This window comes from Scylla paramamosain, chromosome 19, assembly GCF_035594125.1.
Source record: "Scylla paramamosain isolate STU-SP2022 chromosome 19, ASM3559412v1, whole genome shotgun sequence".
Taxonomy (NCBI): Eukaryota; Metazoa; Arthropoda; class Malacostraca; order Decapoda; family Portunidae; genus Scylla; species Scylla paramamosain.
In genome coordinates this window covers 13,728,642-13,754,792 of record NC_087169.1, presented here as the reverse complement: position 1 = coordinate 13,754,792, position 26,151 = coordinate 13,728,642, and the positions used below count along the sequence as shown (strand labels likewise).

Below are 26,151 nucleotides of genomic sequence, written 5' to 3'. Positions count from 1 at the left end.
ATGATGCAGCAATAAAGAAGAAAATAGCCTTACTGATAATGTAAATGGCATTTGAAAGAATTAAAATAAAAATCAAATATGTGGCATTGATAAAAACAGTTCAGTGCAAAATTAATTGTATGAAAAACTCTAATTATGCAACAGGTAAAGGCACTACAACATCTATGGTATGGTAGAAGTGGAGTAAAACAGCACCACCATAGTGTGATGCATTTAGCTTTTGTGGTGAAACTTATAACAGTGATGGATGATCTCCATGTTGCCTGTGTACCTTGTGTGTACATCACCACTGCTACAATGTGGAAGAAATTAATAAAACAGAGAACAGGAGTACAGGAAAGGTTTCTCTTCCTTACACATCAATAAACAAACCCAACTCAAATTTTGTAGCAGCTGTGCAGTCTTGCACGTCTGTTCCTACCTCCTCCATCTTTTAATAATTTACATTTAGCAATTACATGAGTCCATCAAGTAACAATGCAGATAAAATGTATAAAAGAAACAAATCAGAGTTGACAACTGCTATTGTTGTGATTCTGAAAGCTCCTGTCTTAAAGACAACAGATTTGCCACATCACTAACAAAAATAATTTGCCATCACCTTTATGATTTACTTCCCATTTACAAGAAACTGTATGTACTCACTCAATACTTACAGAATTTTCAATGGAAGAGGATAAATCACAAACAGGCCAGTATCAAAAGGTTTAAAAAGAAAAATGCACTTCTTCCATAATTCAATAGGATAAAGTACACAAATAAAAAAAAAAGGGGGGAGTTACCCTACCTAAGCAGACAAGAGGGTTGTTGTCCTTCCTGTGTTAATGAGACGCAGGGTGGTGTGCTCACCTTTACTATCAAGAGTACTGGTATCATTATGCCTGCTGTACATAGGATTGGACAAGTCTACCACAGCAGTAAGGCCCAAATTCTTAGCATGTTGTACAAAATTTGTTGGCCTACTGCACCCCTGGCAAGGTTAGAGACATCTTAATATAAGACAATGTTAGCCTGATTATGGGAGATGCTCCATAAGCAGGGTTGAGGCCGCCGACCTATTACTGTGTGCATGCCTCCCCACCTCTGCCCTCTTGCTGCCAAGGCCCCAGAGCAGTGCCTCCAGTCAGTGCCAACACTGGGATGAGGTGCTGGCCCTGTGCTCTGGAACATGGGGAGCTCTCAGCCCCCTGACACTGCTCCTTGGCCAGGGCTCATGGCAGGCATTACACCCTTGCTCTCTTGAGTGGCAGCAGCCCTCACTGGTCAGACAAGAGAGGGCTGGCTCTGGAGTACATGGGGGTGGGGGTGAGGGGTGGGTGGGGAGGCAGCAGCATCACAGTACTTGCCTGTTGATAACACTTTTGGCTGGTGGAACAGTCATGAGGGCATAGACATAAATGAACTCTACAGTCCTGTTTTCACAAGGAAAGATAACCTACAAAATAACGGTGCATGTCTAAAATGGAGTAAAAATAAATTATATCCGTAATAATTCATCCATACATATGACATCTTATAAATGTGGCTAAATATACAGAAAACACAGAGCCTAGTAGCCTCAAAGTAAATGGGTCATGCCTGCTGCCCATGTACAGCCATGAAACAACAGGGAGAGAGGGAGTCGAGACTGGGAGAGATGGGGGTGGAGACTGGGAGAGTGGGGGTGGAGACTGGGAGAGAGGGAGTGGAGACCGGGCGGGAGGTATTGGGTGAGTGGGGAAGAAGGGAGCTATAACTGGATGAAGCTGTACCTGGATAAATTATAAAGTTGTGTGAGGGGGGAAGGAGGGTTGGGGGGAAAAGGAGGGGAAGGGAAAGGGTTGTACTTGATAAACAGCCAACTGGAAAAGGTTCTACTCAAGTCTATGGGAGGGCTTGCATTTAGTATACAATTTTTTCTCTTTTATAATGATGGACAAAATATTGCAATCAGGCTACGAGGCTACTCATACAATACATAACATCAGCCCTGGTTCTTGGGTGTCTTTCTGAGATTTGATGGTTCAATTCTGCATCTCCTGCTGTAATAATAATAAAAAAAATAAATAAATAAATAAGAAAATAAAATAATAATGATAAAAAAAACTCTCCCATTCATCAATTCTGAAATCAGGAATATATTCATAAAATGACATTGTTTCTCCAAATCTAAAAATTTTAAAAACCATTTAATGAAAACTTAAAAACTTCCACTGTAGCCTCCAGAACATTGCATGCATTTATTTTAGGTAAAAAAGTAAAGCGGCTAATCTAGTATGAGATGAATGTGTGGATAATAGTGGAACAAAAAACAAATTCACGTGGATAATTTGAGAGGAGTCGCAGTATCAAGTGTTTGTCATGCCAAAACCTTCCCTTGATTCCTTCCTTCTTTTCTTCTTTCCACAACTTGCAGTGTCCCCAGCATCTGCCTCAGGGCTGATGAGAAACCAACGTCCATGAGTAAGTGCAATATTTACATAACTACTGAAATGAATGCTTGGAAAAAGAGCCGTCCAGCTGTCCCCGGGCTCACAACACTGCAGGTCGTCAGGGAGGGAGGGGGGTCCTGGCTCTCTTCCTGTGTTGTCCCCGAGCCTGTAGCAGTGCCAGTAAAATAGTGAAGCTGTTGATCTTGCTGTAGTATTTTGAAGGGTCATCTTGTTGCTTTAGTCACATCACAGGCAGAGTTGTCCATGGTACCTCTGCTCTTCTTCTTACAATTACTTGTGGTTTGAGCAGTTTAAACTGGCTTACCAGCACACGATTTCTCCTCCTCATCCCCTCTCAGGAGTATATACTATCATGGACTGGTAGAGGAGTAGCCACCATCTGTCATTATGTACAACCACACCAGAGCCTTGGGACACCATCATCTTCATAAGACACTTGCGCTGAGAGATTGCTGGTTCCTCCTTTCAGTCTCTTGCTTATCATCAGAGCTGAACGAACCAAAAAAAATATATATTTATATATATGTAACATCCACTCCAGTATCATTATTAATTTTTAATATCAATAGTCAAAGCACTTCTGGTCAAGAACGGGGCTGGTCACCCTGATCGGGACCCCTGGTATATACACTGCCACCCTCAACCCTAGCCTCCGCTGACCACCCCGCCCCTCACTGCCACCATGCTGCCCACCCGCTTGGAGCACTGCTGCTACCATTGCTCTTCTGTGGAGACATCTTTGGTATCCGCCCTGATGCTTAACGCCGCCATAATCTGCATGAACTTGAGTGGTCAATAATGAGTCCGGGTTAAATTGCTCCCTGCATTCGCTAAATTCTGCCGGGGTGTTGGTGGTGAGGTGTGCTACCAGAGAGAGGGCTGAGGGAGCAGCAGGAGCACATCTCACATTCATGAGTTCAGCCATGGGTGTTTAAGAGATTCCCCAGCAGTGGCCCTCTCAGAAGCATCAAATGCCAGCATGGGGGTGAGAAAATCACTAAAAGCTCGAGCCTCTTCCTCCGGCCACTCATACTTCTCTGTGAGCACCTCGAACATGCCCCAGGGACGGAGCTTGGTGATATGCTTCAGGTCACCTGGAGGGAGTGCACAGATCATTAGAAGCAATATCATCACAAACATTGAAACATGACAAACTGATTAAAGTTATATAAAACCATAATGATCTAGAAACATAACTATAATACAAGATAAAAAACATCATTATAATGTGCAAGTAAAAGGATGTTACAAACACAACCATAGTAGGTACACAAAAATTATGACACAAAAAACATGAGCATAATGGTCATAAAAAAATAATCAAGATGTAGAAACATAAGCATGGTAAATCTTTAGGAAACTGCTCCATTAAATTCTTTATTAATAGGATTATTAAAAAAAAATCAACACACCTCAAGAAAGCATAACATGTAACAATGCTAGAACAGCACAAAATGGTTAATGAACTCCACTACATGTGAGGTGCAGCATCACCATGGTGGAGGCCAGGCTGCCTAACCTCACTCAAGCACTTTCCACTCAAATTAAGTGTGATCTGCAACCTTACCAGATTTATCCACTTTCAATGATGATTATAGTGCTTTGCACACACACACACACACACACACACACACACACACACACACACTTGGAAAGATACACTGCATTACTCACAAAATATAAATATATCTTTAAATAAAAAAAAAAAAAGCAACAGGATGCAGTTAAGTGGCGATAAGCACAAGGAAATTCAAGTAGTAATGGTAATTTGGAAATCATAAATAAAGTTTTCCACCAATCAGGCATATTGCATTTGTATACCTAACTCAATTATATAGTAATACTTTTCCTTCCTTGGTGGTGGAAAAAACTGCAGTAAGAAAGAGCACACAACCACAGTCTTACCTTTCTTATCAAAAAATTCCTTGGAGTATTTCCCAGAGTGAGCTATGTGGCGGGGAATCTTCCCGAGGAGCTCAATGATGTGAGCGAGATGGTCCTCGTCCCGGGTATAGTCTGTCCCGCTGTGAGGCTCAAACAGGTAGTCCCCTGTGGCGAGCTCAAAGGCCTGAGGGTGCACCAAGGGTGGCGTCAACAAGGAGGGAGCTTGAGGTACAAAAATAACTATGACAACAGATATTTTTTATTTGAACTCTCAGGTAACTATGACAGGTAAGTGAGGAACTAGAAAGAAGAATATCCAAGTAAAGACAAGAATGAAAATAAGAAAATTATGTAAAGAGAAAAATTATGCTCAAGTCATTTAAAATTAAAGCACAGGTGAACTGCAATTTGAAAATTAATTAAGCACCTTAAAATCTTTGCAAATTGGAATCAATAATGAATTCAGTTTTGCTCCATTTAGTGCATTTTCAGTGATTCTGAGATAAAATTCTGAGATTCTTATTTTGTGAATGAAAGTTATATTTTACAAATAATGAAGAGACAAAGTTATTCCTGAATTAAAAGTTTATATACACAGAGATCTGGCTATGTGTAAATGGGAGGCAAAAAAGAGGGGGAGGCATGTTCCTCACCATGCAGGCAGTGCTCCAGATATCAGCAGGGGCCCCATAACCGGCCCCAAGCAGCACCTCCAGACACCGGTACTGCCGGGTCTGGATATCCTCTGTGAAGTGGTGGTCCACCCAGCAGGCATTCCCCAGGTCAGCAATCTTGACCTTCATGTCGCACACCTCGTGGACTGGATCTGGGACATGGTCGATGGATTTGTGGTCGGGACAGGAGGCCACCCTTCGCATCCCTCCGCTGCCGCCGCCACTGCCAGTGTTGCCACTACCGCCACCACTGTTGCCACTATTGAAGTTGGTGAAGTTGGTGCCAATTTCCTCCCCGTCTGAGAAGAAAACCGGGTGTTTCAGGGCCTTGGTGTCACCTGTGTGTGGTGGAGTGGGAAAAATGAGTATCATCTGGAGGAGAAAAAAGGACTTAACAGGATTCCTGGACTATATGAGGGGCTTCTGATAAACCCCTACATATGAGACCCCATAAATTCTTACATATGTTTGCAGCTTATCTCATAAATCTCTATGAGGGAGATTCTTCCAGATTATAATTCAATATTTTCAACATTGTCTAAATTTCTCATACCTCTATTAACATTATAATCATCATTATACAGCACAATATAAGAAAATGTTTACAGTTTCATTAGCCACATATACATTGTGAGGAGACACATAGACAAAGTGAGCAAACAGCCTAAAACAAATCTCTGGACTTACTGCTTTTCAAGGCAGGAGGATGCAAAGGCTCTATTGAAAAAACAATTGTTAGTAGAGTGAAAAAAAAAGGTCAACATATAGGATGACTGAAAATAAGTCCACACCTAGAAACTAATGTACTATCAAAACTATTCCTCTGAACACAAGGAGTTAGGGGGTTAGGGGAGTGTGGTTAGCAGGGGGTTTATTTGGGGAGAAGCTCAAACTGGATATGGAAGCAACAACGTAAGCAAAAAACAAACGGCTCTATGAAATGGGGATATAAATCTATCTATTCAAACTATTCAAGACATTCATAATAGGAGAGAAGACAGCCCCCTTCTATGCCTAAGTAAAATCAATACTGCTGCTCATAAGATGTCAGCACCTTCATCCTCAGGTGGAAGTCTCATGTCAGGAGTGATTTCAGACTCAGAACGGCCCAGCACTGGTCTGGGGCAGTCATGGCCATTCATGAGAGGGTCAAGGGTGAGCCCCACAGCCCCTCCTGGACGCACATCACCTTCACACATCTCAGCCAGACTCTTGCGATGTTCTGTGGCCAATTACAAAACAGCTGTTAGTCATGCAGCTCAAAACTAGGGCATGAATTAGTCTGTAAGTCACACACAAAACACACAAATGGATTTTTAAATGGAATAAAAAGAATAATTACATACAAACCTGATGTGTGCAGAGGTGAGCAGGAGAAACAATGAGGGGCAGAATATAAATCTTTCTTAACTAAGAAAATACTGAAAATCTAAGAACATGATATACAACTTTCTTGCCCAAGAAAAATCTTGAAAAGTGTGATACTTGTACAAATTTCTACAGCAATATGAATAAATTCTGGAAAAGATAAGTGTCTGTATCGGTCACCCATAATACCTGCCTCAGCCTGATATCTAGTTTCTGCCACAAGGTTTCCTCTTTTGAATCATCTATTAGTCTGTATTAAAGCAAGTTTGATTTTACCCATGACTTTTTTTGCTGACTCCTCTTCACTCAGTACAAGTTTAAATAATAATAAGACAAAAAATATATATCTTCCAATAAACCTTCAGCATATACCGTAGCAGTTCGTGAGGAAATCAATGAGCACATAGTGAGGAACTGGTACTCACACTGGGGCCTAGAGGTGCAGCAAACACCTCCTTGGCAGCAGTGTCTGAGTGGCAACACAACAGAAACTCAGCAAAACTCAACACAACATGCCATAACATAGGGAGAGGTAAAACACGGCATGGTGGAGGGTACAATGGTCATTAGAGAATGGGACAGACAGCATGGGAAAAAAGGCCTCAGTGCAAGAAAGTGCAAAGACACCAAGCAGAGGGGAGGCCTTACCCAGCTTCTGTTGGGCCTCCTCCTCCAGGGTGAGGGTGGGGGTGATGAGGCAGGGCTGGTCTAGGGGTGGTGGGTGCAGCTGAGGGTGAGACTGGCTCAGCTTTGCTTCACCCTCCTGCAGCAACAGTGGCTGCTGCTCCTGTTGTGCTTTGGAAGGCACCTCCTCCAGACTCTTTTGCTTTTCCAGCTGTTGCTGCTGCTGCTGCTGTTGCCTTTGCATCTGCTTCTGCTTCTGATATTGCTGTTGCTGCTGCTGATGCTGCTGCTGCTGTTGTTGCTGCTGCTGCTGCTGCTGCTGCTGCTGCTGCTGCTGCTGCTGCTGTTGCTGCTGCCCATTGGTCTGAATCTCAATGCTTGGCTCCTCCAGGCTGGAGTCGTTACTCAACACTGGACATAGTAGAGAAGTACATGTGTTGAGGCCCACACACCACATTCATTGCATATTTCTCACCAGTCACTTGTATTCTTGCCTTAAGCTACACTCACCTCACCTACCCTCTAGTACAAGAGCCTCACCTGTTGTATTAGTGGTGGTGATGTCACAAGCCTCCAGAGCCTGTCGAGCCTCCTTCTCTTCCATTTCCTCCAGTTCTCTCATCTGTGTCTCCAGCAGTGCTTGCTTGGCTTTCTGCTTCTTCTTCAATTTTTTCTTCTTATTTTTTGACATTTTTGTGTTAGGGTCAGGCTGGGAGTAGTGCTTGGGTGCTGTGCTCACTGTAGGCATGGAAAAGGAAAGTGGCTGCTTAGTTTGAACAAGTATACATATATGAACATAAAAAGACTCTCAGTAATGAACAGACAGTATGATGACTACTTTCATGATATATTCAATTTAACTTTTATCTTATTGTTACTAAAACAACAATTATTAAACCTGAAATCAGAGATACAGGAATAAAGCCTAAGAAAAATTAGCCACATATGTCCAGTCACACACTAGTCAGGATCTGTGGCTACAAATCCTTAGTGTTCTATTCATTCACTACTCTGGACAACCAATAATTTATCCTGTCTAAGAATTTTGTATTTCTATTAATCTATGAGTGCACAGCTTTCCAGAATTAAAGTCCAATGATGTTCCCCTGCCAGCATCACCTACCGAGGGAGCCAGGAAGCTTGAGTCCCATCTTCTGCCACTGTGTTGCTTCATACGCCAACTTGCGGATATAAGCCTCGTCCACACACACCAAGATGTTCTCTGGCTTGATGTCAGTATGGATGATCTGACACTTGGTATGTAAGTAGTCAAGAGCTTCCAGCACCTGAGGGAGGGGCAACACATGAGAGAAGGTTCAAGAAGGGCAGATGAGGTGAGAAAATGTAAAGAAAAGAGAAAAGACATGCTTGGACAGAAAAGGATTCAGGATTAGTGTGGTGTAGCTGACTGAAAGATGCTGGTCATGTGACATCTACAGTGGATTAGAGAATGACAGATGAGATGAGATATACAATGATAAAGATATATGATGTGCTGTGGGAAGGGAGGATTCAGTGTTAGAATGTGTGGAGCAGGCGAATGAGAGGTGCTTTAGTTGTGTATGACCCTCTGCAGCGTCACTCACCTGTCGCGTGATGCTCTTGACATTAGCAAGGGGGATGCCCTGGTAATTGGAGCGGATGATGAACTTGAGGAGGTTGTGCCCCAGGACCTCAAACACCATGCACACGTGAGTCCCATTAACGCCGCTGATCTTGAAGTCGTCCAGCAACTGAACTGTCTTGTCACGCTTTGGATCATTTTCATCTGATTCTCGAACCTGTAAGAGGGAAGAAGAGCAGTGAGATTGACTGATTTATGGTGTTATGATAAGAGGATGCTACTGTGCCAGCTAGGGTTACAAAAAAGCACTAACTCAATCCAGCAGAGTAATAATGGGTTTTTGAGGTCAACCACTTCCTACCAGTCTTCTGCAGATAATACAAGGCCTATTGTATATTTTTCTGAATTCAGATTTCACACAAAGTAAAAGCCTAAAAATGTATTCTTTCCAGTTGTAATGTGCTCTGCAGTGAATATTTCTTTAAATCACAAGAAATTCTAAGCCTGTCTGCACTTGTGTTTTTTCTACAGAGTTCTATATAAAATAAGAAAGAAATAATCATATATATACTTGATACAAAATCTATTATAAAATCTACTCATGTATTATATTCTAATACATTTCCAGTATGAAATTCTTCAATATAATGTGAGAATGAATGTGGTAATAATTTGCAGGTTTCACAAATTTTCCAATATCAGTAACTTGCATTATGGAGCACAACAATTTGCACCAACACTAATATTGCCAAAAGAATTGTCAAACAACTGAAGAGATTTGATAGCTGTTTGAAAGACACCCACTTGCCTTACTTAATCCTTACAAAATATTTAACATTATATAATCTCCAAGAAAAGTTGCAGACTCAAAGTTTAATGTAAGAGCTGTCTCACCACCCTAACAACAGGTGTCAGTGTGAACAACTCTGGAAAACCAGTGTGGGTCAATCACCAAAGAATGACCCAGGACTTAATGACACTGGTCTGAATGACGGCCCTAATGGTGCATCAGAGCAAGTAAAGCCCAAAGCAATCAGCAAATGTCTCTGGAAACACTTACACATTTCAGTAACTTTATTTCATCAAGCGCTGTCTCAGTGTAGTGAGCAGCACTCTTCACCACCTTGAGAGCCACAAACCTCTTGGCTCTGCAACACAAAATTTTCTGTTAATGAAGGTCAGGAGTCTATGGTTGAGTGGAGACAAGAGTAAGAAAGGAAGCACACCAGGAAATGCCAGGGAGGGAACAAATGGATCAGGTGGAGGTGAATGAAAATGGAGTTTCAGGAAACACACACACACACACACACACACACACACACACACACACACACACACACACACACACACACACACACACACACACACATCCCTAAAACCATAAGTAGAAATCTGACCTACAGAGTAAATGTCAAGCAATCATAAATGGATGCCCTCCTTGAGAGAGAGAGAGAGAGAGAGAGAGAGAGAGAGAGAGAGAGAGAGAGAGAGAGAGAGAGAGAGAGAGAGAGAGAGAGAGAGAGAGAGAGAGAGAGAGAGAGAGAGAGAGAGAGAGAGAGAGAGAGAGAGAGAGAGAGAGAGAGAGAGAGAGAGAGAGAGAGAGAGAGAGAGAGAGAGAGAGAGAGAGAGAGAGAGAGAGAGAGAGAGAGAGAGAGAGAGAGAGAGACTTCAATCAATATTACTGAGGTGCTGAATACTATTAAGCAATGCAGCATCACAAGATCTTGGTAGGTCCACCACCACCACCACCACCACCACCACCACCACCACCACCACCACCACTACAACCATCACCACCACTGCCACCACCTCAGCCATCCAACATTCTCCTCTAGCCACACTAACTGAACTAAAGTGGGCTGGGGAATTAAAACCATCAAGCCTAAGTGTTGCCGGCACTAGTAAGCACGGTGGTGGTGGTAATGCTAGGTTATATTTACTGCATGAGGATTTGTTCATATTATTTGCTGTAAGAGGCCTTGATACTGAGTGTTTGTGTGTCACAGCTCAGGGTAATGGAAGGGAGGATCTAAAGGTGGATCACTCATTTGTTATATTTATGCTCTTATGATCTGATGACTAAATGCTGGTGAAAAATAATCTCTCACAATACCTACATCTGTTGTGCTTTATAAAAAATGTGGATCAAAAAGTAGATTAATCTGTTCATTTGCAATATTATCCTATTATGATCTGATGAGTATTCACTGATGAAAAATAATCTCTCTATAATGCCTACTTTCATTCCGCTTAATGTGAATAATTTCACACGCCATCTTGTCGTATACTTTTACTCAATCAAAACACGTGATGGTGAAAAATAATCAGTGACAATGTAAACGTACATATTCTAAAACTGACCATGAGGAAATTAAAATAAGCACAAGAAACTGCACTGAAATTCATCATGACCATCATTTTTGTCCAGTCTCTTTCATTAATTAAATATCAAACACAATTATTAATCAAGCCTTGGCCCGAATAAGAAAAAAAGAGATTGTGTTGGCCATCCTCTGCTCTTTGACATGAAGGAATTGAATAAGTGAGGAAGAAATGACAGAACAAGACTGGTGGCAGTAAGTTCAGTTTTTCTTAGTGCAGCTTGGAGCAGAAGGGCAGCTGGGTGAGGTGAGTGGAGAGAGCTGGGAGATATGTTTGTCCTGAAGTGGTCAATGATGATGATGATGATGATGATGATGATGATGATGATGATGGTATTGGTGGTGGTGGTGGTGGTGTTGATAAGTGTTGATGTTGTTGGTATGCTGGTGGTGAGGGTGGTGATGATAGTGTTGTTGTTGTTGTTGGGATGGTGGTGGTGGCGGTGGTGGTGGTACTGAGGTGGTGGTGGTTATGAGGAGGAGGAGTGTGTGGTTGTTAGCTAGTTGTGTGAACGAGTGAATGAGCGAGACTTGTGTGAGGCATGAATACGTGTATGAGTGAACGAGCTAGGCTTCAGTCATAAGTGTTAAGTTGAAGTGCGCGGCCTGGCGCCGGGAGATCACCTACCTCCAGCCTTCTGTTCACACCTTCTGTGAATAAACACCTGCACTGTTACCTGCGTTTCCTGTGCCCCTGCTGGTCAAGAGTCGAACATGGCGCAGTGAGTAGGATCAGGACAAGGCTGCAGTGGGTACGGCGCAGAATGGAGAAGCAGTTGGAGGCGCTGGCTGCCCTGCTAGCGCGACAGTCGGAGCAGAGTCAGGCTCGCGAGGAGCGTTTAACCCAGCTGCTGGAGAGAGTGGGGACACAAGCTCCCAGTCGCACCACGGCGAGCAATGAAGGCGAAACCACAGCCCGCAGCACGTCTACCCAGGGCGCGAGGTTCCCGACGTCCGCCACCATCATTCCTCACTTAACGGCGTCAGCATCTTTACGTGAGTTCGACACGTGGCGCCATAAGTTTGAAGGATACGTAACCCTCGCCAGGATAGACTGTCTCTCCCTGGCTGAGCAGAGGGCGGCACTCGCTGCTGTCCTAGACGACGAGTGGACCCGTACACTTCGCTACGGGATAAGCTTACCGAGAGACGCGGAGTTAAGAACCATCCTCGATGCAATGTGTGAGTACCTGCGAAGCCAGCGCAACATCATCATGGATAGAAGAGACTTCTACTCCCGCGTGCAAGAAACGCAAGAAGGTTTTGACGACTTTTTATGTGCTGTAAAGGAAATCGCCAATTTCTGTGACTTTTGCGACCAGTGCATAAACCATCAGCTGCGTGACAGAATTGTCGTTGGGACACGAGACGAAGTGGCTCTGAAACGCATGCTGGAAAACAAGAAACTCACCCTTGAAAACGCCATAGATATTTGCAGAGCATCAGAGAGCGCTAACCAGTGTAGTGCAGTACTAAGGGGCGGCTCTCACTCTTCGAGCCATGGTGTGAACGCTGTCTCGAACTACAGGAAGGGCAGTTTCGGGGGCTCAAGCCCCACGGGCTGTTATCGTTGTGGCAAAGATTGTCGCAGTGACAAAAGGGGATGCCAGGCAATAGATAAAGTGTGTCGTAACTGCGGGAAAAGAGGGCATTTTGCGAGTGTATGTCAGCAGACAGTGAGGAAACGACGAGGAGCTTCGAGGAGTTCCTCAACTGTCTCTCCTCATCGCGGTGCAGGCCCGAGGCGGGGAGCCAGTGCCAGTGTATACCAGCTCTTATCAGGCGTATACACAAAGACGGTGACGGCACGACCTGCGCCCCAGGTGCTCATTACCGCCACACATCCCGCTGGAAGAGACAAGATTACGTGGACTCCTGACTCTGGGGCCGAAACGACCGTTATTGGCCTCGACACGGCAACACTCCTTGGAATCCCGCCCTCCAGCTTGGCGCCCGCTGATGGTGATGGACTTTATGCTGCCGGTAATCACCCCCTCACCTGTGTAGGAACTTTCTCGTCGCACTTGCAACTGGGCGACAGGGAAGCTGAGACTGTTGTGAGCGTGGTGAAGGAGGTGAAGGGGGCGCTGCTTAGCTGGTACGATTCCATCGCTCTCGGAATCCTCCCCGAAGATTTTCCGGCTCAAATCCGACCGCTACGCAGGGAAGAACAGCACACCGGCAACAGCTCCATCAAGTACCCGACCGCCTCGCAGCCACCTCTATCTACGCCCACAGAAGTGATCAGCTGGCCTCATTCCTACGACCCAACGCCGCAGCAGCGTGCGGGGCACGCTGCTGCTGTGATCAAGGCCTTTCCCAGCGTCTTCGAAGCAAAGGAAGGTTTACGTGCAATGGCTGGTGGATCCATGGCCATCGAGTTGACAGACGACGCTCGACCCTTCGCCGTAACAGCATCTCGTACAATCCCTTACAATTGGCGTGAAGAAATTAAGAGCCAGTTGGAAGAGCTGCTTAACAAGGGAATCATCGAGAGTGTGGACTACCCTACGGCATGGTGCCACCCCATCGTGCCTGTCCCAAAAAAGACATCTGGTGTAAGGCTGTGTGTTGACCTGACACGACTCAACCGTTACGTGAAGAGGCCCGTGTATCCAGTGCGCTCACCTCATGACGCCATCGCCTCGATCGGGACCGGAGCAGTTTGGTTCACCACTCTTGATGCCAAGATGGGGTATTTTCAAGTCCCCATTAGAGAAGAAGACCAGGATTTAACCTGCTTCATAACACCTTGGGGTCGGTACAAGTTTCGGCGAGCGGTTATGGGTCTCGTCTCGTCTGGAGACGAGTATAACCGTCGAGGAGACCAAGCTCTCGGCGACATACCTAACACCATCAAGATCGTGGACGACATCCTGGCCTATGACTCCACCTACAGTGCGCACTTAGCCCATGTCATTCAGATTGTGCGGCGGTGTGACCAGCACGGCATCACTCTCAACCCACAGAAGTTTACATTCGCGGAAAGAGTGGTAGATTACTGTGGTTACTCTGTTTCTGGACAAGGCTACACGACAGACTCAAAGAAAGTTAAGGCAATCTCTGACTTCCCACGACCACAGCACATCACCGACTTACGATCATTCATGGGTCTTACAAACCAGCTTGGAAGCTTTTCTCCTGCTGTGGCTGCAGCTGCACAACCCCTCAGAGTTCTCTTACGCCCGAAGAACAGTTGGTGCTGGTCTCCTAACCATGAAGAGGCGTTTGAGAAGGTGAAACAGTGTCTCGTCAGCCCACCTGTCTTGGCATACTTCGACCCATCATTACCAACGATGCTACAGACTGACGCCTCAAGGATGCACGGATTTGGATTCGTTCTCCTGCAGAAGCACAGTGACCAGTGGAAGATGGTGCAATGCGGGTCAAGATTTGTTACAGACACAGAGAGCCGCTATGCAGTAATAGAGTTGGAAATGGCTGCAATCGTCTGGGCAGTCAGGAAATGTGGCACCTACCTGAAAGGACTCCCTCACTTCGATCTAGTGCTCGACCACCGCCCGCTGATACCTCTCCTCAATAGCAAGTTGTTGGGAGAAATAGAGAACCTGCGGCTGCAGCGCATGAGGGAGAAGCTTGCTCAGTATTCTTTCACAGCAAGCTGGCAAAAGGGATCGACACACTGTGTGCCCGACGCCCTCTCACGTGCTCCAGTACAGGACCCAGTGGAGGAAGAGGATGCTGCTACTTCTGGTGACCTCGACCCTCTCCACTCAGCGGTCATCTCAGCGTTATCTGCCACCAATGAGGACGGCGTCCGCTTAGCACCACTCCAGGATCAGACTGTGGAAATGGTACGTGCCGCAGCAGCAAGAGACGGGGAGTACTGCTTGCTCAAGAACGTCATCATCGAGGGCTTCCCTGATCATTGCCACGACCTCGATCACCGCTTGCGTACGTACTGGCCGGTGCGCAGTCTGCTGGCCGTAGACGACGACCTGGTGGTTTACGGGCCGAGGCTTCTTATTCCTCACAGCCTCCGCCGAGAAACACTAGAGCGACTCCATGACAGTCATCAGGGGATGGAGCGCACCAAGCGACGGGCCCGACAAACGGTGTACTGGCCTGGTATGGACAGAGACGTTGAGAACGTCGTTTCTGGATGCTCACTATGCCGTCCACTCCTACCAAGCCAAGCCAACGAACCTCTCTGGCAGGACACGGACACACCCAGCAGGGTGTTTGAGTCAGTTTCTGCAGACTACTTCCACGCAGCAGGCCGTACATACCTCGTGTATGTAGATCGCTTGTCTGGGTGGCCTCACGTGTCTGCATGCTCACGTCCAGCATCGGCTGATCAGCTCGTTCGTGTCCTTCGGGGTGTGTTCGCCGACACGGGCGTGCCTGTTCTCCTGAGGACTGACGGTGGACCGCAGTTCACTTCTTCATCGGTACGGCGCTTCCTGGCTCGATGGGGGGTGGAGCATCGTGTATCTTCACCTCATTATCCACGCTCCAATGGTCACGCCGAGGCAGCGGTCAAGTCCGTGAAGAAGCTGATCCTCACGACCACACAGCAGGGACACCTGGACGAGGATGCGTTCGCTCGCGGGTTGCTGGAACTGCGCAACACTCCGAGGGCGGAAGGGCGATCACCAGCACAAGTCCTCTTCGGTCATCCTATGAGGTCCTGTGTCCCGGCTCATCATCGCTCATACGCTCAGCAGTGGCAGCGCGCTGCTGATGAGTGCGACGCCAAGGCAGAGCGACTGAGGAAGAAAGCGAAACTTCGCCACGACGCGTCCGCCCGTACTCTTCCTCTCCTGCACCTCGGTGGCCACGTCGACGTTCAAGATCACACGACAGGCCTCTGGGATCGCCTGGGTGTCATCGTGGCTGTTGGGCGAAGGAGAGACTACCTCATCAAGATGGGCAGCGGTCGCGTGATGTGGCGTAATAGAAGACACCTACGCCCACACAGACCTCTTGCTCCCCTTCCTGTCGAGCAGCACACCGCTCATGGCGGTGCAGCGCTTCAGCATCAGGGTCACGAGGAACACCACCATCCCGGCAGCCCGGAGCATCAGGGTAACGGGGTACACCGTGGCCGAGAGCAACCAGAGCGTCGAAGCAGCCGACAGCGTAGGGAGCCGAGACGACTGCAGGTGCGGTGGCACCGTAGCACCTACGATTAGTCGTACGTGTTCATTGTACGCTGTGTTTGTTTTGTGTATATGTACCGTGTTTTCTGTACTTCAATCATTGTAACTTTGTTTCATGTGTTACGGTAGCCATAACAAAGATAAGGAATCTTCCTTATGTCTCGGGGGAGGTGTGTGGTTGTTAGCTAGTTGTGTGAACGAGTGAATGAGCGAGACTTGTGTGAGGCATGAATACGTGTATGAGTGAACGAGCTAGGCTTCAGTCATAAGTGTTAAGTTGAAGTGCGCGGCCTGGCGCCGGGAGATCACCTACCTCCAGCCTTCTGTTCACACCTTCTGTGAATAAACACCTGCACTGTTACCTGCGTTTCCTGTGCCCCTGCTGGTCAAGAGTCGAACAAGGAGGAGGAGGAGGAGGAGGAGGAGGAGGAGGAGGAGGAGGAGGAGGAGGAGGAGGAGGAGGAGGAGGAGGAGGAGGAGGAGGAGGAGGAGGAGGAGGAGGAGGAGGAGGAGGATGATGATGATGATGATGATGATGATGATGATGATGATGATGCCAGTGGTGGTGGTGGTGGTGGTGGTGATGGTGAAACAACATAATGAGGCTGAGCTGCCGTGCCCCAATAGTTGCCTGGCACATTATGAAGCATGCAGGTTTTGACACTGCCCATCCTTGCCAAGCTGTCTGCCACAACGTGCCACTGATTGAGAGAGAGAGAGAGAGAGAGAGAGAGAGAGAGAGAGAGAGAGAGAGAGAGAGAGAGAGAGAGAGAGAGAGAGAGAGAGAGAGAGAGAGAGAGAGATGCCAAAATAGCGTGTCATTCACCTCTACTCTCAAAAAAAGTATCACAAATTGAACTGAATAAGAAATAAAGCATGGAAAAGGGATGGAATTCTTATAATGTAAGCGAACAATTACGACAAAAGTGTAGGCAACAAACAAATAACGAACGAAGACTAAATCCGGGACGGATCCAAATACTTTCATGAGATTGTAGTGAATTTAGTAAAAACATTTTTGTCCCACAGTAAACAACCAAAAAGTCTTAGTCCCGTGGCAAGCACTTACTACTTTATTAAATTTACGAACTGCTGTACAAGTTAATATAAGTACTTTTTATATCGTAGATCTAATGTAATGTAGTTTAATTATTTGTCATTACTGTAACTATTTATATATATGATCTCTATCCATTGTTTTTACAAGATACAAAAACATAAAAGGAAACTGCACCACAAGACCACTTAATTAACACAAAGCAGCTCCTCAACACTTCAAACTTAACATCTGTTACCATCATCCACAAATTCGAAACTGTTCCCGGGAGAAACAAAACAACCACATCACTGCCCCCATCACTACTCACTGCAGGTCCCAGCAGAGCCACACGGTGGAGAAGTGTCCCCAGCCCAACTTGCGGATCACGTGGTACCTGTTGTAGAAGAGGTCACCGATCTTGACGGGATGGTAGCCACCTGAAACACAACACCAGGTTACCTCTCTCTCTCTCTCTCTCTCTCTCTCTCTCTCTCTCTCTCTCTCTCTCTCTCTCTCTCTCTCTCTCTCTCTCTCTCTCTCTCTCTCTCACACACACACACACACACACACACACACACACACACACATTTGATAAGTGCATCTTCACTCTAGTTGTGAAGTGACGGGCTATTCTTTTTTATTTAAATTGTGTGTACTCAAGATTCTGGGAAATTGTCGCGATAGAAAGAAAGGGGAGAGTGGAGGGTGTGTCGAGGAGAGGGGAGAGAGAAAGAGTGACGCCAAATTGAGTCAGGGAGGGAGGGGATGGACTGGGTCAGACCTGTCTGCAACACCCACTTAAACCAATGAATGCGACTCCTCTCCTCCCCTCCTCCCTCACCTACATTTTCCTTCACTAAAATAATCATCCTAAGTGTAGCATTCAACTCGCTCGCTATCCTGAAGTTGTGTGCCTCGCAGCGAACCCTGATTTGTGGTCCCGCCTGCCCGGCCTGCAGGGCGGTAAATAATGGCAGCGCGACACTTTGGGGTGAGTGAGGGCGTGGCCAATTGTTATGAGGAGAGGGGAGGAGTGAGTCTGTAAGAATGACGATGGCAACGGCGGACCCTCGGTGGGGCAGTGAAAAGAGGAAGAACCATGACCGTGCCAATGGGACTGAGGCAGTGCACAGCGAGAATGGCTCCCCGCACAGCGCTGGCGGGGCCTGGGACACAGCGTTGCTGGCACACATAGAGGGAAGCACCTGCCAGGAGGCGAGAAGGGAGGAGGTATGGGCGGCACTCGGGGGGAGAGGGGGGAAGAGTTCAGGGGGAATGACTCCCGAGGCTGACACTCTGTCTCGCGGCGAGCAGCACGCACTGGCCGTCTTTCGGGTCTTCCCCCAGCAGCACCGCCCGCTGACGTGTCCCCGGAGTGTGTTTACCTTTGCCGTAGTCGTCGTTGACGCCCTTCTGTCGCGACACTCTGGATAATGACTTGAGGCGACGGAGGAGGCTGGGGCGGCGGCCGTCCGGCGTGGTGCAGGGAGAGCTGCTGGCCGAGACGGCGTTAGCATCCAACACCTGCAGCAGCTCACTCTCCCAGTCATTGTCTTTATCACGGTCCAAGGAATGTGACTTAACCTGCAACTTATTACGGCCCGTGCTCGTCGCGGGGCTGGAGGGGGCGGAGTCTACAGGAGAGGAGTGTGTGACGGTGAGGGAGGGCCACGCACCTCTCCCGCCTGGCTCCGGCACCTCTGCATCACCCTCCTCCTCCACACACACTTCCTTCTGTCGTTTGAGTTTTGAGCCGCGTTTGTCGCCGCCGCTGTTCCGACACAAACTAAGCATCGACTTGAGGGACAGCTGCGGCGCCTCCGGGGATGCGAGGACACTGTCCAGGCTGTACTGCCGCCCCGTGCCGTTCAGTCTGTGCTGCTTGAGAGCCGACGCAGTGTTTCTCGGAATGCCCGCTAGCGGAGACTCCTTCCTGAACTCATCTGGGCGCAGCCGCCACAGGATGTCAAACCTTTCCGAGCAGGGATCATCACTGGAGCTGCTCTGCTTCACCAGGCGGCGGCGGCACTGCTGTCGCAAGCAATCTGGGGTGGAACTACGGCTCTGGTCACTGGAGCTTTCCAACTCGCTCCTGTGGAGGGCTGGCACGCGCTGGCTGTCCGGCGACACGCTGCGACTTTTGCTTAAGTCTGAAGAGCTGCCCTGGTGCTGCAACATGTGCCGCTTGGGCCGCTGCTTGCTGCTGCTCTGCTGAGGCGACGCATGTGCCTTTTCTTCTTGTGCCTGCAGGCGAGCGCGCCGCTGCTGGGCCAGAGCCTGTGCCTTCATGGAGGTGCTGATTTTCAGTTCGGGAGAAGGGCTGGAGGGCGCCTTCACTGTTTTCTGGGGGGACCCTGTCACCTGATGGGACGCGAGGCCAGCTGGGGACCTCCTGGCGGCGGGGCTGTTCACGGCACTCACACTGGGGTCTGACCCGCTCGACACGCTGGCCTTGGCACTGAAGTTCCCGCTGCTATTCACACCCGACCCGGCACTGCCCTTGCCGGCAGAGTGAGAAGGACGGAGTTTGCCTGAAGGAGAGGCTGAGGAGCGGCGGCTGGGACGCGTGTGGCGGGACGCCTGGGTCGGCCGCCCTCCTCTGGAGCTGCTCATAATGAGGACGGGTCACTTGATGCACTGTTCTTCACGGTACAAACAGCCTGCAGGACGGGACGGGGGCGCCGCATCTTGGACATGGTGACAAGCGGCCCTGTCGACGACCGGCTTGCACGATACTGAGGCGCGCGTCACCGCTGACCTGGTAGGGGTTCACTCCCGTCCCACATTTTCCACTTCTCTAAGTCAATTTACGAAGGTCACAGTAGCGCTCAGAGAGGCGAACTATTCCCGCCCTGTCCGCCTCGCTCTGCCGCGTCCGTGATAAAGCCAGCTGAGCCATCCCCTGGACACAGCGCCCCCAGCGGCGCCACGCAGCAACAGGCGGGGAGTAGGGCAAGATATTCCTCCAGGCGTCACTCACTCTTCGGAGTACAACACACCTCATAGGGCGACCATCATTCAAGCGTCCCCCATCCTGCCCTGTCCTCCTCCACGCGTGCAGCCCATCCTGTGTCCCCCGCACTATTCGGTGCGTCACTATGACTGCTACTCCTTCACTGTTATTTGTCGCTGTTGTCACCATTATACGACCATCGCCTCAGCGGCCGGATGACGTGCTCAGGTACCCGCCAGGTGGTGCAGGTTCTGTGCCCGGCCAGGTGGCGGTATTTGGGAAGGTCTGCTTTCAAGAATAAGCTGGCTTTCATCCGGCTGTGTGTGTGTGTGTGTGTGTGTGTGTGTGTGTGTGTGTGTGTGTGTGTGTGTGTGTGTGTGTGTGTGTGTGTGTGTGTGTGTGTGTGTGTGTGTGTGTAGGCAGCACCCGAAGTCGTCCCTCCTTCTCTACCTAACCAGCTACAGGTCCCTCTCATCAGGGTCTTCTTTAACCTGCTTAACCCCCCCCCCTCTCTCTCTCTCTCTCTCTCTCTCTCTCTCTCTCTCTCTCTCTCTCTCTCTCTCTCTCTCTCTCTCTCTCTCTCTCTCTCTCTCACTCTCGCTCACACACACACACACACACACACACACACACACACACACACACACACACACACAGAATAGGACTGTCAAAGCCAAAACAAGCCCCGCTATCCATGTTATCAAAATAGAGGCCTCCTTTTCCGGGCGCCCTCTTCCTTCCCTCCCTCCCTCCCCCCTTCACCACCGTCGCAAACATATTCCTGCCCACACGTATCCTAAAGATATATATATATATATATATATATATATATATATATATATATATATATATATATATATATATATATATATATATATATATATATATATATATATATATATATATATATACATATATATATATTCGTATCCGTTTCGTTCGATTTCGTATGTTAAAAAAAACCGGGGAAAAAAGCAGAAAAGTCTCAATATTTTGCTGTGATGTTATTTTTTTTCCCCTTCCTTTTCTAAAACAAGCAAAATAACAAGGCTGTTGGTGATGCCTTTGATACAGAGATGGGGAGATTAGCGGCAATACACATGTGACTCTCACTGACATGCAGATGCGAGAGATAGACCTGTATGGGCTTGTTTTTCACCTGATTATGACGGAGACAAGATCTTATCTCCCTGGTCATCCCTTAGAAGTCTTACAGAACACAGGTGGTCACAGGGACGCATCAGTAAGCAGTATTTGATGTGCACGGAAGCTTACACTGGATTTATAATAACACGTAAAATCTGAATTCTCTACATTGAAGTAAACCGTAAAAGACCACGTTGTTTGTAATTTTCTATTCGTACATCACCGAAGTTTGAACTCAGAATAGTCGTGTTCTGAGTCAAGCGACATTAAGCCTGCGTATTGTGTTGGTGGCGTTCTTAGATTAGCGTGGTGGAGGTCATGGGGTGCTGCATATGTGGGTCGCGGGAGTGAGGGTGGGGTGGGGTGGCGAGGAATGAAGGGATGGAGGAGGAGAAAATAAAGAAAGAGAAAAGAGGGACGTCCAATACGGCTTCTGGTTTAACAATACCTCAAGGGATGAAGAGCGGGGAGGAGAAGAGGCGAGGGGAGGTTAACTCCTACCTCCCCTTTCGTCCTGAGCCCCGCCCCCCACCCGTCTCCCCAACAGAGGTGGGGGTTGCCGGGGATGCGCTGGCAAGGCAAACGTCCCCACACACAAACAAACGCGATAAACAGTAACAGTATGAGTATAAATAGCTGAACAGCATAACACGTCGCGGGGCGGGAAGCAAGCAGTGCCGTACCGAGGGCGTAACGGAGCCGCGAGGCCGCCGAGCCCCGCCACGCCGCGGGGCAACACGACCTGTAAGACAAGTAGGCTGGTGCACCGTGGCGTGGAGGCGCGCGCGCGCGCGCACACACACACACACACACACACACACACACACACACACACACACACACACACACACACACACACACACACACACAAAGGTCTTTGGTGGCAACTCTGTACACTGCAGACACACAGACAATTATTATTATTATTATTATTATTATTATTATTATTATTATTATTATTATTATTATTATTATTATTATTACTGCTATTATCGAAATGTCAGCTTAATAAAACAAATGATTATTATTATTACAAGAGTGAGGCGAGTGTTCTTATTCGCCTCAAGGTTCGTCACTGTCCTTGAAGCACTCGCTCATTGATTCGTCCCTGTCTGCGGCGCGCCGTGAAGAACGTCCCTAGGGCCCAGCCATGCTAAGCCTATCTGAGTGCCTGCCGCGCCTCATCTGCCGCGGCAAGACGTGCGTGAGTGATTTGCTTCTTGACGTCACTTAAGGATTTGGTTGGGTGAGTGACGCCAGGCAGGGCAAGACCTCATGGCTCAGCTGAGGATAAACCCAGTTGTGGGGCCTCTCACTCCCTCCCCCCTCCCCTACCACACAGTCACCAGGCAGACCTGTATAGACTGGAACTTTTTTTTTTTTAGCCTGTCCATGACGTCGCCTTCCTGGCTGGCTGGATGGCTCGCGGGCGTGTGTGGCTGATGCTCCCCACTGATAGACCCTGGTGACTCCTCTTAGCGGCCTGGGCGAGGCGTGCTGGTTGGCGGCCGCCTTGTGAGTGATAATAATTGACGCCGCAGTGATAGTATCGAGTTATCTCCTCCACCCAGTGATTAAGTAGCGGCTTGTTGCTGACTACACTTGGCATAAGCCCTCGCTATCAGCGCCTTATCAGCAGGGCGAGGCGAGGCGGGGTTGCAATTATTCGTCTGTCTCTAGGCAGCTCACGAGGTGGTCAGTTTGGGCGTGCGTACCTCTGCACTTCCTGCCCTTCTTGGGATGGATACAGGTTTTAAAATACGACTTAATGCTGATGATTACGACAACCTGCACCACCGGGAGGGCCATGGGGGGGAGGATGGAAGGGGAGAGACGGGCAGCTCAAGGTCAAGAGAGGTCAAAGCACAAGTCAACCATATCAGTGACCTGTAATGAGCTGCAGGCCACGGTGCCTGCGAGGTCAAAGCATTATATAAGCAGGCCACAGCTTCCCCACGCCCCAGCCACCTCATTACCTGGCTCAAAGCGACCCAAAAGCCCAATTAAAACGTTTCCCAGCTTCTATTATATTATTAAATTATTCCAGCTACTCTTAATTCGACGTGAGTACCTGAGGCTTCTGACCTGAGGAGCAGATGTTGGGGGTAGTCTGAAGGTAAAACAGCCCTAGTGGATATACGCCTGGCTCGCGTTATTAATAGATGTGAGGAACGGGCTCAGGGACTCACACAGGTGAGCTTCTGCTTAATTAACACTCAACACTCAACACGGGAGAGGCGCTGTCCTGTGTGTGTGTGTGTGTGTGTGTGTGTGTGTGTGTGTGTGTGTGTGTGTGTGTGTGTGTGTGTGTGTGTGTGTGTGTGTGTGTGTGTGTGTGTGTGTGTGTGTGTGTGTGTGTGTTTGGCTAAACCTGCAACTTGCCTACTATTTCTAACTCCGGCAGCCCCTCTATTCTATTTCGGGCGGGAGAGGTGCCGATTTGTGGGTGTGGAGGAGGTGGGGAGCAGGAGCCAGTAACGGAGCAATGGAGTGGAGCAAAAGTGGAAACTTAAGAAATACAGGCAGTGGAGTAAAGGAAGATGCGAAATGAGGAGCTTGATTATATGGAAGGTGGAATGAAAAGTGGAAGAATGTGGAGTGTGTGAGTGGAGCGGTGGTGTGGCGAAGTGTGGGTGGAAGAAGTGACGTGGATGGGAGTGATATTTCGGGAAGTAGTCACAGCAGCATGACCTTTACAGCTAGTCCTCTCTCTCTCTCTCTCTCTCTCTCTCTCTCTCTCTCTCTCTCTCTCTCTCTCTCTCTCTCTCTCTCTCTCTCTCTCTCTCTCTCTCTCTCTCTAAGGAACTATGGCTGGTGAATGAGGTCGTTGTGAGGGAAGGTGAGGGATTCTTGCACTCCTACGGACTCTTCTTGTCTCCTCATTCACCTTTTCCTCCTCTATCACTACCTCCTCTTCCATCTTTCTCCTCCTTTTCTCGGTCTCTCCTCTTAGGCTCTTCCTCTAGGACATCCTCTCATCTTTTACTCTATTTTTTCTCATTCTCTCTTCTCTTCCTTCTTTCCTCCTCTACGTAACTCTCATCACTAAACATCTTTGAAATTACACGGTGTTCTGTATCGCCTTTCTATCAATTTCATCATCGGTTCCTTCATCTTTAGCTAATGAACCTCCTTCTCAATATCATTCGCCTTCATTACTCTCTCTCTCTCTCTCTCTCACCTCTAGATAATGAACCTCCCTCTTCATGTTATTCACCTCCACCTCCTTCATTCTCCTCTCTCCCTGTCTACTATAATTCCTCCATCTTTGCCTATTCCACCTTTCCTCTGTCTTCACACTGTCTTCTCCATCTTCACTTCTCTCTGTCTTCTATTAATTCCTCCATTTTTACCTACTGCACCTCCCCTCTCCTCCATATCCACACCTATCTTCCTCACTTTTCTCTCTCTCTCTGTCTGCTACTAATGCCTCCATCTTTAGTTATTGCTCATCCTCTTACTCCTTCATATTCATACTACCTTGTCTTTCACCTTCGTCTCTCTCTCTCTCTCTCTCTCTCTCTCTCTCTCTCTCTCTCTCTCTCTCTCTCTCTCTCTCTCTCTCTCTCTCTCTCTCTGTCTGTCTATTAAGAATTCTTTATTTATTACTCTTCCTCCTCTTCTCTCCCTATCTCCAATTAATTTCTCCATCTTTAGTTGCAGCTCCTCCTCCTCTTCCATATTCACATCCGTCTCCTCCTCCTCCTCCTCCTCAATTTCTCTCTCCTTGCCTACCATCAATTACTTCATCTTTATCTACTGCATCTCTCCTTCCTCCCTCATCTTCTCTTTATCTCCGCTTCTCATTCTTCTATTCAACTCTAACCTTCACTGCCTGGGGACCTTTTCTCTCCCTCCCTCACTCTCTAGGGTATTTTGAACACGTAGATATTCTGAACTGCTTTGTGTTAGCTAACTGATTAATCGGGTGCTCGTAATAATGTTTGCTAAAGTTTGGTAATGTAAGATAAAGTAGGATTAAGTTATGTGAGTTTAAGTTAAGTGGGGTTAAGATTAGATTAGGTTAGGTTATGTAAGGTTAGGTAAGCTAAAGGTAGGTAAGATGAGGTGAGGTAAGGACTGGTTAAGATAAGATGAGGTTAGATTAGGTTAGATTAGGTTAGGTTATGTAAGGTAAGGTTATGTCAAGTGAGGGAAGGTGAGATCAGGTGAGGTGAGGTGAGGTGAGGTGAGGTGAGGTGAGGTGAGGTAAGGCAAGGTCAAATTATGTTTCATTGTGTGTGTTTGTGTGTGTGTGTGTGTGTACAAAATAACTGTCAGAATTAGCGGTGATGAAGGGCAGCTGTGTAATAATGATGGTCACGGAAGTGGAGTTTAACTGTATACATAAAAAAATAAATAAATGAATAAATAAATAAATAAATAAATAAATAAATAAATAAATAAAAATAGAAAATAAAAAAAACATATGTTCATATGAATTTCAGCGTGTGTGTGCATAAATCAGTGTGTGTGTGTGTGTGTGTGTGTGTGTGTGTGTGTGTGTGTGTGTGTGTGTGTGTGTGTGTGTGTGTGTGTGTGTGTGTGTGTGTGTGTGTGTGTGTGTAGCAACAGGTGAGTGAAGGACAGGTAATTCCCACGAACACCCAGGTACTCACAATCCACACTACCGCCATGACAGGTGTGCAAAGAGCAACAAATAACAGCAATTAACACACATGTCGGCAGGTGTGTGGGTGAATGAGCGGTACACAACAGGTGCTGATAGATGAAAGAAATCACAGTTCCTCAAAAATGTGAGTGTACGTTATGTTTGCGGAGAGGGAGGAAGGGTTGAAAGGGTCAGGTGTGTACAGGTGTAACCAAAGGTGCACTGGGGGGAATACAAAGGTACCTGAGGGGATGGTGCGGGGAGAAAAACAACGAGGGGTGGGGTTCAATATAGGTGTACTGGGGAGGTATGGAGGAATAGGGAAATATTATTAAGGTATTTAAAGGGAGA

General features: G+C 47.6%; 1 protein-coding gene across 6 annotated transcripts in view; it reads right to left on the bottom strand.

Annotated features, from left to right (window-relative positions):
• Positions 1-837: 837 nt before the first annotated feature.
• The window catches only part of LOC135109673 (SRSF protein kinase 1-like), a 117,539-nt gene continuing 92,225 nt past the window's right edge, over positions 838-26,151 (bottom strand). The window contains exons 1-12 of one of the 6 annotated variants that reach the window (XM_064021207.1): positions 18,475-20,329; positions 17,418-17,526; positions 9,607-9,694; positions 8,569-8,763; positions 8,106-8,268; positions 7,523-7,720; positions 7,007-7,393; positions 6,045-6,212; positions 5,678-5,707; positions 4,970-5,328; positions 4,338-4,500; positions 838-3,526 (exon numbers count right to left, since the gene is read on the bottom strand). In XM_064021207.1, the coding sequence (XP_063877277.1) occupies positions 3,342-3,526; positions 4,338-4,500; positions 4,970-5,328; positions 5,678-5,707; positions 6,045-6,212; positions 7,007-7,393; positions 7,523-7,720; positions 8,106-8,268; positions 8,569-8,763; positions 9,607-9,694; positions 17,418-17,526; positions 18,475-19,702 (3,273 nt within the window). In that variant the 5' untranslated portion in view covers positions 19,703-20,329 and the 3' untranslated portion in view covers positions 838-3,341. Of the gene's footprint in view, positions 3,527-4,337; positions 4,501-4,969; positions 5,329-5,677; positions 5,708-6,044; positions 6,213-7,006; positions 7,394-7,522; positions 7,721-8,105; positions 8,269-8,568; positions 8,764-9,606; positions 9,695-17,417; positions 17,527-18,474; positions 20,330-26,151 lie in introns of those variants that run through there. The other 5 variants (XM_064021205.1, XM_064021203.1, XM_064021206.1 and 2 more) reach the window with 5 other exon arrangements.